This window comes from Melospiza melodia, chromosome Z (assembly GCF_035770615.1).
Source record: "Melospiza melodia melodia isolate bMelMel2 chromosome Z, bMelMel2.pri, whole genome shotgun sequence".
NCBI classification, from domain to species: Eukaryota; Metazoa; Chordata; class Aves; order Passeriformes; family Passerellidae; genus Melospiza; species Melospiza melodia.
The window spans coordinates 68,228,360-68,244,724 of NC_086226.1; the positions used below are offsets into that span (position 1 = coordinate 68,228,360).

General features: G+C 39.7%; 1 protein-coding gene across 10 annotated transcripts in view; it reads left to right on the forward strand.

Annotated features, from left to right (window-relative positions):
- The window catches only part of ELAVL2 (ELAV like RNA binding protein 2), an 89,361-nt gene that overhangs the window by 44,336 nt on the left and 28,660 nt on the right, over positions 1-16,365 (forward strand). For 6 of the 10 annotated variants that reach the window (XM_063181450.1, XM_063181442.1, XM_063181451.1 and 3 more), the window contains one exon: positions 1,937-2,177. In XM_063181450.1, coding sequence (XP_063037520.1) covers positions 1,952-2,177 — 226 coding nt within the window. In that variant the 5' untranslated portion in view covers positions 1,937-1,951. The remainder of the gene's footprint in view (positions 1-1,936; positions 2,178-16,365) is intronic. The other 4 variants (XM_063181445.1, XM_063181447.1, XM_063181443.1 and 1 more) reach the window with 1 other exon arrangement.

Genomic DNA, 16,365 nt, shown 5'->3' on the forward strand with positions numbered 1-16,365 from the left:
TAAGTTGCTCTAAGCTCCATCCCACCTGACCTTGAACATTTTGAGAGATGGGGCATCCACAGCCTGTCTGGGCAAGTGCCTTACCACCCTCACAGTAAAGAATTTCTTCCTAATATGTAATTGCAACCTACTAGCTTTCAATTTGAAGACATTCCCCTTTGTCCTGTCACTACATGCTACTCAGAAATTTCTCTTTTCCTCTTTCTTGTAAAATCCCTTCCGGTACTAAAAGGCCACAGTTAGGCTACCCCAAAGTAATCTCTTTTCTAGGCTGAGCAAGCCTGATTCTCCCAGAATTTTGTCAAAGGAGAGGTGCTCTGTCCCTCTAATCCAGGCCCTCCTGAGCTCACTCCAGCAGTTCCATGTCCTCCCTGTGCTGGGAGCCCAGAGCTGGATGCAGGTTCCAGGTGGGCTCTCCCCAGAGCAGAGCAGAGGGGCAGAATCCCCTCCCTGCCCTGCTGCCCACGCTGCTCTGGATGCAGCCCAGGACACGTTTGGCTCTCTGGGCTGGGAGTGCCCATGGCAGGGTCATGCCCAGCCTCTCACCCACCAGCACCCCCCAGTCCTGCTCACAGGGCTGCTCTCCATCCATTCATCCCCCAGCCTGTGCTGATAGCTGATACTGGGAGTGTCCTGACCCAGGTGCAGTACCTTGAACATGGTCTCTCTAAACCTCATGAGATTTCCATGGTTCCACTTTTCAAGCCTGTCCAGGTCCCACTGGATGATCCCCTGAACCTCAGGAGTGTCACCAACACCACTTACCTTTGGGTCATCAGCAAACTTGCAGAGGTTTGTCTGTGTTATTAGTGAAGACATTGGATAGCACTGGTGGTCCCAGTATGGAGTGCCGAGGGACACCGCTTGTCACTGATGTCTGTCGAGACTCAGCTATTGACCACCACCTCTGGATGCAGCTCTCCAATCCCTTTCTTATCCATCTGTTAATCCATCCATAGATACTCTCTGTCCATTTTAGAGATAAAGATGTTGTATGGGATTGTGTCAAAGGCTTTGAGTAAGTCTGGATTGATAACATCTGTAGCCCTTCCCTTGTCCACTGATGGAGTCCCTTCATCACAGAAGGGCCACTTGGTTGGTCAGACAGGACTTGCCCTTGGTGAAGCCGTGTTGGCTGTCTGAGATCGCTTCCTGTTCTCCATCTGCTTTAGCACAGGTTCTAGGAGGATCAGTTCTGTGGTCTCCAAGGCACAGAATAGTTCTGGAGTGGTCAGAAAGTACATTAAGAACAAGATTCAGATTTAACTGTTCTCAGAGTTCAGATGAGAAAAGAAATAATAACAAGAAATTGTCAATTTTATGAAATAAAAGCCTCTAGAGGCCTGATTCCAACCTGTGGTGAGAAGTTTGACATGGATGTTGTCAAAGAAGAGTATATTTTCCATCCCTGCACACTCATATATCCTTAATAGCTCTTTAAAATACTAATCTTGATCTCTGCTATTTCATATGAGAAGTGATCTTTGGATACAGTTAATGCCCACCTCTTATTGAAGTCATTCAAATACGACTTCATTAAAAACTGCTTTCATGTTATTTCAGTAACCAGCTGTAAGTTAACAGAAGTGATTACTCCTGCAACAGGCCCATTTTGTTTGGTAACTTCTATAATAGAAAGGCTGTGATTCCCCTAAATTGGAGGAATGGCAGAGAATGGAAACTAAGCTTTGAATGCTGATTTCATTTAGTGAACTTGTAGAAGATAGTTTATTTGTTACAAGGTTTTAAAGTGTTGTCTTGACTAACAGTTTAATGCCCTTCTATACTGGTGTTTGGTTTTTTTCTTGCATGTAGAGGCAGTTTATGGCCTTGGCAATACCATTTCTGCATAGTGACAGGTCTTTAGGTTCTTGTTTGGACTCTTCTACTAGATACTGAAATTTAAATTTTGATGGCTCTTCTTTGTTCTTTTCAGCAGGTAATTGCTGCCATGGAAACACAACTGTCTAATGGACCAACTTGTAATAACACAGCCCATAGTTCAGCCACCATAAACAATTGCTCATCACCAGTTGATTCTGGGAATGCAGAAGACAGCAAGACCAATTTAATAGTCAACTACCTTCCACAAAACATGACACAAGAGGAACTGAAGAGTCTTTTTGGCAGCATTGGGGAGATAGAATCCTGCAAGCTTGTCAGGGACAAAATAACAGGTATGTTGATTTTGGAGTTTTCTGTATCTTCTCAAACTCTCAGATGGCATTCTGCAATTCTCTTAAGTAATGGAATAAAGGCAGAATGAGCCAATGCTGGTCAGAAGGAACTTAAATTAATATTTTTTTTAATTATATACCCCAAAATTAAGCATAATAATTTGCATTTAATTTGGGTTAGTTTGAGTGCTATAAATGCTAACAGGATATTTATACTTGGGCTTCAGAGTATTAGGAAAGAAGATTCACATGGGGAAAAGCAAATGTTTATACTAAGTTCCCTTGAATTGTAATTCAACCTCATTGAAGTTAGACTTTAGTGCTTGTTGATGCAAAGCTGCTTCTTTTCAGGGATGCAGGTAATGAAGCTTGTACCTTGGAAAAAGGGCAGATTATCTTACTTCACAGGTTAAGCTGCTTTTGAATTGCAGCACTTGAACAGTTTCTTTAGGATGCACACTTGAGTCAATTTATACTCTTTGGCTTTCTGCTTATTGAGCAGTCTCTGGCTGACTTGGTTGACTGAGTGTGGTTTATTTCCCTCATGGCTCTGAATAACCAGCACATCTTCCCACAGCAGATGACTTGTTCTTAAGACATCAGGGAGTAGAATGGGTGAATCTTTGAAGCACCCTCCATCAGCATGATAGTCTGGGGTACTGAAATCACTGCTTTTAGTCGATCTGGCCTGACCAAACCTTCAAGCAATCTTCGCTCCTCAGTGCAAAGATTACTGAATATTCTTGGGATGCCAAAGAAACTAGATGGGGCTGATGCCACAGCTTGCTGTTATCAGGTGAAATCTGGTTGATGGAGAAAACAAGCCTGTTTTCTTTGTAGGTAATGACTTCAGTGCTTTGAAACAAAAGGTCACTTCCTTAGGTGTTTCCCGACTTCTTGTTCTGGAGTGGAAAGATGTAACTGATCGTTCATCAGTAAGTGGGATCAGTTAGTTAGTGGGATGGCTATTCAGACAGTTTGTCTGTCTTGTATACCCCACATGTTTAGCATGTTTAACCTCCTTATAGAAGCTGCTTAGGAATAACCTCAAAGGCTGCTACTTCTGGCCCACAGAAATAACCCTCAAGATCTTGTGATCAATGCTCAAATTGTCCACTTCCTTTCATGATGGGTCTGATGTTCTGTATGCCAGAAGCGCACAGTTGCTGCTACGTAGTTCCAAGAGACTTCATACCTGGGAATGGAGCTGGACATAATTGTAGATGTCTTGTTTCAAGGTGTGATGTTTTCTATATAGCATGAAGTGATGCCTGAGAAGGATCCTGAATTTAAATTACATTCTCAGTAGCAGAGAACTCCAGAGTTGAAATTATTGGAGATATATAGATAGATAGATAGATAGATAGATAGTTTTTCTACTTTATCAGAGAGCGGATCCTCAGCTTTGAGATACAGTTATAGATAGATAGTTTTTCTACTTTATCAGAGAGCGGATCCTCAGCTTTGAGATACAGTTTCAACTGCCAGCAAAAATGCTGCATCAGTCTTGTTCCAAAAGGTTTTAGGATTAAAAGTGATATTGAGAAGTACAGTGTCTGACCTTGCGACTGCATTGGGAGCAATACTTCTGATTTAAGTAGCCTGGAGCAAGACAACCCTGTGTTTGCAGATGCTTAGGAGAAAGCTCTCGACTTTCACTCCTGTTCTTACTCATTTTCAGGTTTTCTTCAGAGGGTTTTAAAAGGCAAATTTTTCTTTTCCTTCTAAATTCAGAACAGGGATTGTTACCAGGTTCTGTGAAATTCATATGGCATGAATTTCAGATTTTTATTGGTTTAATTCCTCTGTTAAAATGTAATAATTTGTTTTGTCCTTCTTAAATGAAGTGTCAGGAGTGCTAGTTACTTGGTGAGTATCTTTAAATAAGATTAGGGTAGCATAGAAGTTGAAATACACTTTTATAGTTATGGTATCACTGAGCTCTGTAATGGCTTGTGTCTCCACCATTCTCTGCCTACTAGTTTGCATAGTGGAGTTTGGTGGGAGCACATCCAGTCCTATCCTTGGCTTGGAGGGGTACCATCCTGCAAGCTCAGTGTCAAAGAATGCATTTCATTTCATGGCCACTGTCACTGGTGGGCAAGACCAGCAACAAGGGAGGAAGTGAGCATAGCCCACAGACCACTGGGATGGAGATCAGCTTGTGTGCCCCAAAGGGCATCCAGTGAGGCCGTGTGTGAAGTGTGATCTCTGCAGCTGTGCCCTGTTAGCAACCACAGTCCTGTCCTGAGAGTCAGAGTTACTCCTGCCAGGATCACTGGGTTACCAGTGCCAAGTGTTAAAATACAGAGAGATCATGGCCAGCCACTGTCATCTTGACCCAAATACTCATTAGCATCCAGTGAATTTAAACCAAGTTATCTCCCACCCTGTTGTGAGTACTATTGTTTAGTTCTCACTCTGTGATCACATCTGCAACACTAAAGTGCACTTGCATTATCATAGAATAGCAGAATGGTTTCAGTTGGGTGGTGCCTTCATAAGCACCTCATTCCAGCCTCCCTGCTGTGGTCAGGCACACCTCCCACTAGAGGTGAAAGTGCCCAATTTCCTTGAAGCTGTCTGCACACTTTAGGATTGAGAGGAGTTGAACTTGAAGGCCTTCTTCATGTTTTTCCTCTGGAAAGTCTGTTTGAAGGAAGGAGGCACCCTGCAGTTCATTTACTAATTTCATGTGAGCAGTTTGAAATCCAAGTCCAGATTATTTTATTGATTTTTAGCTAGGGATTTTCTTGTGAATAAGGGAGAAAGCTGATGTGTGAAGGTTCCTGGTAGTCATCTCCAAGCATGCACTTCATGCGCAGAACTGTCTGTTGGGGTGACATTAGTAGCTGGAGTGAAGTCTGCTTTCTGTATTGGCAGAAAACAATTTTAAGTATTATCAGTAAGAATTTAAATTGCTGATTGCTGTTCTGTTGCTTTACTGAAGGTAAATAAATTAAACATTGGTAGTATTGAAGATTCTAAAGGATGCTGAACAAGCGTCTCTCTTCATGTGAGAATCCCACTGACAACAGCATCTGATAAGTGGGTCATGAACGTCACTATTTCTTCACTTGCTAACCAGAGAATCTGTCAGGAATGAGTCATTGTGCCTTAGACATTTTAGAGGCCGTGTTAACTCTTATGTGCTTTTGACTAATGCAGATGTGTGTCAATATAAATTGCAAAAGTACCGTGTAAGTTAAGTGTGCTTGTACAATAGGTGGGAGACCCTGGTCTCAACAGAGCAACGTAACTGGATTCCAGTCAGCCACTTCAGATAGCTGTTTAGTTTGGTTTAAGTGCTTCGTCATATTTAAAGGCAGCAGAGGTAACATTTACCATATAATGATGACCTTTTATGTAATCAAATGTTAAGCATGTATGGTTACAAAAAGTAAGCTAAAATATTCAAAGTGTTAGGGAAGAGGATAAAATGGGATGAAATTTAATTGCTGGAGGTGCCCCTGGTCAAGCACTTTAAAGCTTTCTGCTTGCACAAGATAGATGGATTTAGCAGCTTTTGAAAAAATACAAGAAACAGTAATAGCTTAAAAAGTAGCACTTAAAAAGTAAGAGATATCATAGTACGGTAAACATTTTCTGGACCTACTTTTCTGAAACTTGAATATAGGTAAAAACGTTACTGTAGTCTCCTTGAAAACAACACAACAACAACAAAAAAACCTGCATTCTTTTAACTCACTGTCTTCAGTACAATTTCAATTGTACATGTGGAAGATTAATGCCCTATTTTCACATAGGGGAATAATCTCCCAGTTTTCATTGTGCTTGTGGCATTATTAGCTAAAGTGAAACTCATGGAACGTAGACTCCTTAATTCCAAAAAGCAGCTAACTCAGATGTCTTAAATTTGGGAAAGTATTTGTTTTTTTGGCTTCCAAGCTCCCATACTGCTCTCTTATTAAAATAATCATATGCTCCTAAAATTCACAAGCTTTTTTCTTTAAAAGAGAACCTGCTCATGAATAGGGCTGGATTTCTTGTCTCTTTAACTGTGTTTGAATACCAGTAATGCTTATATATGGATTGATTTGCAGTTTAGCAAATGCTTGTTCTGTCTAGAAAGTGAGGCAGGATATGCTTAGAGACCTATCCTGGGACTGTATTTCACATTCATAGACTTGTGCATCAGCTGTGAAATTCTGCTAATACTTTTATCTTTAGTACAAGGAGACAGGTGCTCTGCACTTGAAGACTTCATCAATTGCTTCTGCCTTCTGTCATCTCTGCTTGAAGATAAACAGTAAGTCCACTTTAGGACATACTGCTGATCGCTGTTACATGGCATTTTTTCCACACGTGATCCAGCTGCCACTGTGGAGCTTACATATTGGTTGAAAGTTTGCTCCTCTTACATACCTTTTTAAAAAAAATCTGGACTCCTGTTTGTTGTGTGGCTGTCAACTATCTGTCGCATTGTGGTGGTATTTCTTTATGGTCAATCTTACAGGCTCAGGGAGTACAATTTTCAAGTCATGTCTATGTGACCCCTTTAAAAATTTCATAGGCAGTCTAGGCTTTTGCAGTCTAGAATACAATCCAGAGTACTGTCGTCTAGTCTGCAGGACTATGATGGATACTCATGTAGCGTATCCATCTATCCACGTAGAGGGAGGATCATGTTTCTGTCGCTTACACCTGTTTCCATAAGATTAAAGCTAACAGGATATCTTCCTTAATTTTGTAGATTTCATCTTGTCCTCTTGAAGATAGTAGTTTCTCATATACTTTGAAGTATTCTCTCATTTCTGTGTTGTACAAAGTGAAGACGTAAAAAGCAGCACATGACTGAGATGTCTAGAACTGTAGTTCTAGAAAAACTGCCTGGAAGTTGAATACTTCCATAAAATTCTTGAAGCAGCTGTGTTGATATTTTGCAATTAAAGTTTGTACAGAGAGTTTTAGTTCTCATGTGTGTTTTCAGTCTTCATTGAAGTACCATGGTAATAATTGCAAAGGATTCTGAGTTGGTCATGGAAATAAAGAAATATATAGAGCTGGACATGATGCTGTCAGACAGAGCTTGTGTTCACAGTGGTGACACTGGTGACAATTCAGTGTGGGCCATGTGTATGCATAGAGTCAGTGCGACATTGGGAAGGGCTCTGCTCTGCCAGATCCTTGGTTATGGAGCACTCAGCCTCTTCTAGTGCAGGGTCAGAGGAAAAGCTTGTCAGAATGCTGAATTATGGAGAGCCAAAGCAGCTGAGGCCACGACTTGGAAAAGGACTTTCTTTTCTGAGGGGCAAGTGTCCTGTTTCAGCAGAGCATGGCTGAAACATCAATTTCTTAGTGATGGCTCTTACACTTGCTGTGACTTGTACAGCAGTCTTTTGGTGATCAAGGGAAACCTATTTGTGTCCGCAGTGGACGCAATGCAAAGTGTGTTAACTGGCTGCTTGAATCTAGAACATGTGAAACTTGTTAAGCTCTGTAGCGTTCACTCCTTTTATCATAACATTGTAAATGTTAGTGTCTGGCAAGGGCAGAGCTGTGGGAAACCTTATGCCTTGTCAGTGCTACTGCTTATCTAAAACTCCTGACTTTGAAAGTGATCTCAGTTGAACCTGGGCTGCCAGTTTCTTTCAAGTCTTTTATCACTGTTGCTCTGAGCAGTCTTAGTTTTCTCTCCAGCTCTAAATCTTTCACTTCCCTTAATGGAAGTCTAATTTTAGGGCATCTAAACTAACCTTATGGGAAGATGGGGAAAAAAATGTGATTATGCTTTAATCTGAGGCTCTGAATTTGAGGCTTACTACTGCCTTGAAGATAAAGTAGGAAGCAAAGTAGGTGGGTCTTGGCTACAAAGTAGGTGGTTTTTTATGTCCCTGAGGAAGCAGGAAGATATGGTGTGGCATATCTGTGGAAGGGCTTAGTGTTCAAAGTATTTACAGTGTAGAAAGTTTTAAGCATTCCCATGGCAAGAAAAAAAAAAAAACACTGAGCCTGGTAGGGCAATGAGTAGCTGGAATTTTAGGTACTTGCTCATATAGTATGAATGCCTGAGACAGAGAGGACCGCATGAATGATCAGAGCACACCAATGTCATCATGTTTTGAGAGAGGCTTGCTGTCTTTGTTAAACTCCTCAGGTCTTTTTCCTTGTTAGCCTTTACTCCCAGTGTGTTTGGTGTTTGCAGTCCTATATCACTCTAATGCATCAGATGTTTTTGCAGGGTTTTGTGCACTTGGCTGAGGAGTAGAGTAATTTGGTAGCTAAAGGAAGAACTAGTTGAAGCTGCCTGCTCTTTTGTAGCGTTCTGAGTCCGTGATATGCACAGGTGCTTGCTAACTGCTGCTGGGTGGTGTGCTGAGATGAGTGAGTTCTTGTCAGCCTGACAATTTCTGATCAAGGCAGGGTTGTGAACAAAAGGTGCTGCCTGGAAAAACTGCATCTTGCCAGTAGAATGTGTTGTGCAAAACGTGACTAAAATGTGAAATTAAGAATAGAAGCCAAATGAGATTGGAGGCAAATTTCTATTTATATTAATTTATATGTATTTTTCTGTTATGACCAAGTGCTCTCTGGACCATCTTGCTCAAGACCTTGAAGCATAGATCTTCTGGGGCAAGGGAGCGTTGATTATAAAATCATCTTTTAAATTTTCAAGTTTGTTTTGAGCTCTGCTGATGTTAAAATGCAGTTTCTGATATGTCCTAGGGACTTGGTGAGTTATAGCACAAAGTTAATAAAATGAGTTTGAACTTTGTGTGCTTGTTGGAGAAAAGTGCAGCAGCAGAGTATTGGCTTACTTAGCCAGCCTGGGTGCTTGAAGTACCATCCTGAAGGGATAATTCTGGAAGAGTTAAGATTCAAACCAGCTTTATGTCTGGATCCAGAGCATAGCTAACATCTTAAATCTGCTGAGGGGATGTAACTGTATGGTCTTCAGGGTTTCTTTCAACCCAGGCAATTCTGTGGTGTTTTATACTTCCGATGGCTTTTTAATATTACCGAAAAGTATTTAGCAGCATTTACTGTACCTTTCCATAGTAAACAGCATCATTTATTGCACTGCACATGTCTCCTGGAAATGAGTCATGTAAACAGGTGAGGATGAAGGAAATTGTTTCAGCTTGTGTTACTCAAGATAGCACTTAATGTCTTTGTACTTTCATGATACTTTCATGTTACACAGACACAATACTGTTTTGACCTTTCAGAAGTTCACAGGCTTTGTTTTTACAAGTAAAAGAGGTAGAAAAGGCCTGTTTGACTAAACCTGCCAGGGGTTCACTCAGAGCACCAACTTTGTGGAAACAAGCTGTTTTTAAAATGATTATTCATCATATATTAACTTGAATTAATGTGTTGATCTTGATATCTAGCATAAGCAAGAACTTGATATTTTAAAAATTTAATTATTTTTATATGACTAAATACAATTAGGGACCTTTCTGATCACTAAGTCACTGTTTTCAGCAAACACTGAGCTTTTTGATGGAGATAATTGCAATATACATTATCTTGCACCTTACTGCAAACAGATTACCATTCACTTTTGTCAGTGGTTGCCATAATTCACAAGAAGCTTGTGAAAGCATTGAGATTTGCAAACTGGCATTGGTGCTGTAGTGGTGTGGGCTGTCTAGTGTGCTAGGGTAAGGTTCTTTGCTTCCACACTGGGAGTCCCAGGCTGCCGGTTTGGTGTATCTTGCACTATTTACTCTTTCATACCTGTATGTAGTATATGTTGCTGTTATATCTTAGTGATCCTGGGCCAGCTGTTCGAGTAAATGTTGATTCTAGTGGAAGCTGGTGTGTGAGAGAGACCTTTTGTAACTTGAAGCTCTTATGGCATAACTGCTTTTTAGGGTGACTGTGCTGTGAGATTAGAGCAGAGTATTTATAATAATGAAGGTATGTTTCCGTGATGTCTGCCTCAGTCTGGGTAGTGATGTAAGTGACCTGTACACCCTGAAGCTCTTTCACTCCAAGGATGTCATGTGGATTATAGTGACCTGGATATCCCTGCAGAAAGTAGGTACTTCCTCTCAGCCTCCACAAGCTGTGAGTGGTAATTAATAAGACTTCAAGCTGTAAATGGTTCCAGTAGGTTCATGGTTGGTCCATTATGTGTTGAAGCAGCTAGTATATCGTGTTACAGAAGCAACACTTCAAAATTCATGCAAGAAACTTTCTAGCTGCATGTGTTTATTTTCTATAAAATATATGTATATCTGCATTTGATTTTCTTTTATCATGGTACTTCAACTGGCAGCTCTTGCTGTGAAAATTTGCCGGACTGCCATTGTGGTTTTCTGTGTACAACTGCAGAAGAGGGCTTATTATACTATTCTCTGTGGAATTTTTCTTCCTGCAGTATGTCAAGTCAGAATGGAAATAGAAAGCTGTAGAATGCCGCAGAAGAAAACTATACAAGCCTGTGGTTTTAGCGACCTAATACTTTAATCCACAGTAAAGAGAAAATAACTGGGAGGGCTGAGATATTGTATTTCATTTTAGGATTCCTTTAATTTTTTTTTTTTGTAAATCTACTAATTCCCACAGTTATCAAGGACACAGCCATATTATCTTCAAAATTTTTGTGCTATTTACCAGTTGCTGCAATTACTTTATTTTTTACCTTTGGTTATTTCAGGCATCTAGCAGCATTTACTAAAACAGAAGGAGGTTTGTAATGTGAATTCTTTCCCGTCTTCTGAGTTTCTGGATCTATTGTAGAGGAGGTTTTTTTCATAGTCTTTGTGGTAGCTTTGTGCATATTAAACCAAAGCCCTTTTTGAAATACACTTGCAGCTGCACAATGAAGTCTTGCATCTGTAGTAAGATGCATTGATTATTTAGGCTCCCCACTCTTCCCCATCACCTTCTAAACTAAAAAAGCCACACTTACTTATGGAAGATATTCTCTCTGTTCATGTAGGAATTAATTGCTGTGGAGACATAGTTCAGTTTCAAATAACAAAAACTTCAGCTTTTCTCAGTGTATTTTTTTCCTATGTCCATTTAGCAACTGCAAAAGGAAATGGCTTTTTCCAGCTACTTAGTACTGCAGATTAGCAGTTGTTCTTGTTTTGAATTACAGCTGTTAAAATTGAAAAAAATGTGCTCCCCTTGGACATACTTTCAAGCACATATTTTTTGAGTTGACAGTTGAGACCTCCACTAGGGAAAAAAATTGTTTTGAGGACAAGTTATCATTTTTCTACACATTTTCTTTCAGCACTAAAAATCAGAAAAAATCCAAAACCCAGGCATGTGATAAAGTAGCATCAGTAGTTAACCTATGAAAAAAGCTCCCTAGAGGGGGGAAATATTTTTCAAACTTAAGATCATGGCACATTTCAGGATATCTTTCAAAATTCTGAGATAAAGTATTAGGTAAAAACCTGGACAAAAAACCAAAACAGGAGTTCCAAGGTAGTATGTATTTTTGTGACGTTTGGGAAAAAAGGCTGCAAGTTCAGGTGTGTCCTGATTTTGGCTGAGAGAGAGTTCCTTTATTCTTAGCAGTAGGTAGAGAGCTGTGCTTTGGAATCAGTATGAAAATAATGTTGATAACACACTGATGGTTTGGCTGTTGCTGAGCAGTGTTTACCCTGAATTAGAGACTGTTCACTGTTTCGTGCTGTGCCAGTGAGCATGTGTGGGAGCCATTGGCGTTTTAGGGACCTGAACTGGCCAAGGATGTTTATTCCAGTCCATGGAACCTCATGCCCAAATTATAAACTGGGCAAGTCATTTGAAACGGGTGCTCACAGTTCAAGGATAGGATTTAGTATAAGCCAGTGGATGATGATGAGCAGTTTTTTTGTCTATCACTTATTTTCCTCAGGGTTTCTCTCCTTTATTTCCTTTTATTAGTGGTATTGCATGTTACTTTGTTTAAATTACTAAATTGGTCTTCACTGGTGAGCTATTTTTAAAATTCTTCTCCCCTTTTTGACCAGGATGTAAGGGGGAGTGTTGTTAGTTGTGGCTGTGTGTTCTTAATTGCCAGCTGGGTTTAAACCACAACAAAGTGTCATGCCATATTTTTTCTTGGGTGAGCACATTACCACAGGTTTTGAAACCCCAGGAGTAGAACAAAGTGCTTCACATCCACTTGCTTATTTAAGATGACTAGGTGGACACAATAAGACAGAATATTTAGCACTGCTGGCTGTATTACTGACAAGGAGTAAATTGACTGCAAAAGACAAAACTGAATTGCCTGGAACATGTTACTATTAATAGTGGTATAAATTAAAGGGTATAGCTAGCTTTCTGAAAAGGATTTGGTTTGGCAAATTCCATGGTATTATTTCACCTTGGAGTGGTAAGGATCTTCTCCTTGTAATATGACAGGCTAGTTTTTAAGAATGTCTGGGTGTCTTCAGTCTGCATTATTTGAAGTAGGTTTTGGCTGTCGTATTTTTTGTTATATTTGAACCCAAGGCAATAATGGGCATGATTCTCAGTGTCCCTCCTTGTGTAGTGTCCATAGGATTTCTTTTGCCTGTGCAACAGCATGCACCTTTCCATGCAGTTCTGCTTTCAACCACACTTTCCGACGTTGAGATTTTCTATTTGGACATGGTGGATCTCTGTTAATAACTTTCAGCTGATGTCTTTTCTGGCTTGCTGAACATCTTTTATTGGGCTCATGTAATGCTTAGCATCCATGGTACCCACCCAGCATAAACTTTCTCCTTGTGCTGCAGGGAAGAACCAGAGCTGCCCCATCACTTTTGTATCCAGTAACAACAGGCTTAAGTTGATGAAGCACCAGATGATGATGTTCCTCACATGTGAAGAACCATAAGTTATAATGCAGAAGGATGGTACCAAATTAACAAGGAGCTGAATTTGGCTGAGATTAGATGCAAACTACTTGCTGTGTGTCAAATACATTGATCAATGTTTGATCCTTTTCATTCTTTCTTCAACCATCATTATTCCAGATTGAGATCAATAGCTGAGAAATGGTTTGGGAGAAAGGCATTGGAGTATCGAATACTAAAATCTAGTAGTGATCATAGTTTACAGGTGTTTTCTTACAAGCTTCCCAGCCTCACCTGCTCAGTGATGTATGACTTGTGTGTTCAGTAAATAGAATCCATCTGCTGGAACTATAAGCAAACTGAAATTAAATTAGGGATTGCCCAATGACTTATGCAGGTTCCCTTATTTTGCTAAGCTGCTTTTAAAATTCAGTTCAAGCCTTAATGCAAAGTAAAATATAGTTTGAAACTTGAACAGTAACTTACATTGAGTAAATAGAAAGGTTGACGGTATCCTCTACTTAGGCATTTAGCTCTTCTTGTTGGACCACAGCCACGTAGGGAGTTTCAGATACAGTGCTGCACTTAATTGAGTTGTGTATCTGAGTGTGTGCTCCTGGCCTTATTCTGTGTCAAGATAATACTGTGGTAGTCTCCGTGGCATTAATCACAGATGGCAGTAGTGGCTTAGGAAGATGAGGAAACTTTTTTGTTAAAGAGCTGGTGCCAACTGAATGATGCTTTGTCTTGGCTCACAAGTCCTCTGTGGGGTTGTCACTCTGCAGGATCCCTCTGCCACATTGTAGAGCATTCTGATGTCTTAAATTGCAAATCCACACAGACAAAAGGGTTGAATGTTTTGTACTCTGTTTTTACTTTCTAAAACTCTGTTAAGCTTTTCATGCTTCTGAAGTTGGGCTGGAGTCTAGTAGTGTTATCTTTTCTATGGCCACGCTTGCTTTCAGGACTGCATAGCTACTACTTGCAGCTTTTAGGTTGATCTTTACATAATCCTGTGGGTTTTCTGTAGTGCCACTTTTTTGTATTGGTCATGGAACATATCTTCACTCTGAAATTTTAGGACACTTGCAAAAATTTTCTGAGTCTGTGAGATGCATTCTAATAACAGATTCATATATGGTCTTCATATGTTGTCAGAGATGTTTCTTTTAACAGCGTTCTTCCACCAGTGCATACAACCTTCGGAGTGATGAAAGGCAGAATAAAACCTAATGCCAAGTTTCTGTGAACTTGACTCAGTCCTGATTACAAAAATATGAAACTGGCTTTTTCTTGCACTGGTTTAGTGGATCTTTGCCAGTTAACTTCATACACTGAGACAGAAGTTTGTGACTTTAAATACAGTGTAGTTTATTGAAAACACTGCTTGTGAAATGACGACTTACAGGCTGGAAGCAGAAAATACACTACTGTTCACTAGAAAATGGACTATTCTCTTTCAGTCAAGGTCTGGATGACAGTTTTTGGAGGAGTTAAACACTGAAGGTGATGTGTGTGTAGCTGAAGTTAAGTTACAAAAAGAAATAAGATCCTCGCTCTTCTGGAGTTCCTATGAGTTCTGTTTCGGTAGAAATTCATTGTAGACAATGAATTTTAGTTCCTTTATTAACCTCAGAGTTTTGTTCTTCATGTGATATTGATGCAAATAGTATGTCCCATTTGGAGTTTCTTTCAAGACAGGTTTTTTTACCTGTAATTTCTTCTGTGATATTGAAGTTCTTACTGGTTATATTCCTATAACTTAGTCTTTTGCAATAAGATCTTTTTTGCAGAAATTGAAATAGCCTTATATGTCTGAAATGATGGTATGGTGACTATTGTAGAAAAATCCAAATTTTTTAATGTATGCTTATCAATAATTTTTGGTTATCCTGTGGAAATGTATGAATGTGTTATTTCCTATTCAGACTTCTAATTTTCCAGAGTATGATTAGTCTGTGATTAATTTTTGTGTTAGACCTTGAAATTTGTTTTATACTTCATAATGGTATAAAAGGTGTTGTGTATTAATTTTAAAATGTACTATTAATGAGGTTGTAAACATTTTGGGAGATTTTTTTTTTTCCTTTTTTGTTTGATATGCCTATTGGGATGGAATTCCAATAGACATATCAATTAGTGAATTCAATTAGGGACTGCTTTTCTTACATTACTTTTACCTGACAATGAGAGCTCTTCTTGCTCCATAAAATGAAACAGTATATTTCATAGAACTCATTTTGTCTTATTTGATCAGTACCTTCTGAAGAGGTTTTGAGAGCTTGACTGATTGTAGAATTTGTCATGACTCTGGTTTTTGTGGAAAAAAAATTATTACCTGATACTGTTAATTATTTGTTTTGTTTGACCTTCAGACATTACAGGAACATTTAAGAATTCCACTTAAGATGCAGGATTATCTGGATACTCTGGTAATGTAATCAACAATTGCTTCCAAAAGCTATCTTGCTCAGCCCTTTCACCAGAAATTCCTTAGCTGTGATGGGAAACGGCAGCCAAGGACTCCCTCATGTGGTGGGTGTCCCAGACTTCCAGAATTGTGCTGCATTGTCAAAGGGCTGTTCTGGTTGACGCAGGTAGAAAGTGTGTGTTGAAATGATGCAAATGGTTGCCTGTGGGAAGAAATGCAGCAGTGGAAGCTTCTAGTGCATCTTCTAGTGCTGAAATAGCTCCCCTTTGAGCACCTGCTAGTTATCTGGTAATAATACCACTGTATACTAGTGGAGCAGTGTTGGGGGGAAAAAGGGTACCAGCTGCATGCTCAGGCAAAGAAGTTCTACAGCACTGGCTCTAGATTCTGTCGGGGAAGACAGAGCTTCTCAGATATGCATGCAGGACAATTATCTTTCAACAGCAGCTATTTAGAGAGGGTAGTTATGAGAACACAGGTCTAGTAGACAGCTAGACAGCAGGAAGCATCAGAACCAGGCTTTGTATAGTCCAGAAATGTCTAGGGTCAAACCTATTGAAATTTGTGCCCAAAAAAGCTTCAGAGAAGACCTAGTGGAATACCAGGATGTTTTAAGCAGTCATGAAATAAAACTACTGTACCAATCAGCTGGTGTTAGGCAGAAAGCAATATCCATTTTTCTCAAGAGCTATGAAATGTTGCAGGACTGCTGAAAAGGCAGCATTTAAGTTCATTGTGTATTTGTGAGGGACTCCACCTCTCTTGAAAGGGCTTATTTAACTACTGTTAGGCTAAAAGTTGTATTCATCTACCTTTCAAGTCTTTTATTGTATATCATATAGTTACTGAACACTTTCAGGCAAAATTAACAGTTGAGATAACTGAACTCTTAGAAACATAACATAGTTTGTCATGGAAGAGAACATGAAAGATCATCAAACAGGGATGATCTTGGACATGGACACTTTCCCGTAGAGTAAGTTATTCAATGCCCCATCCGGAC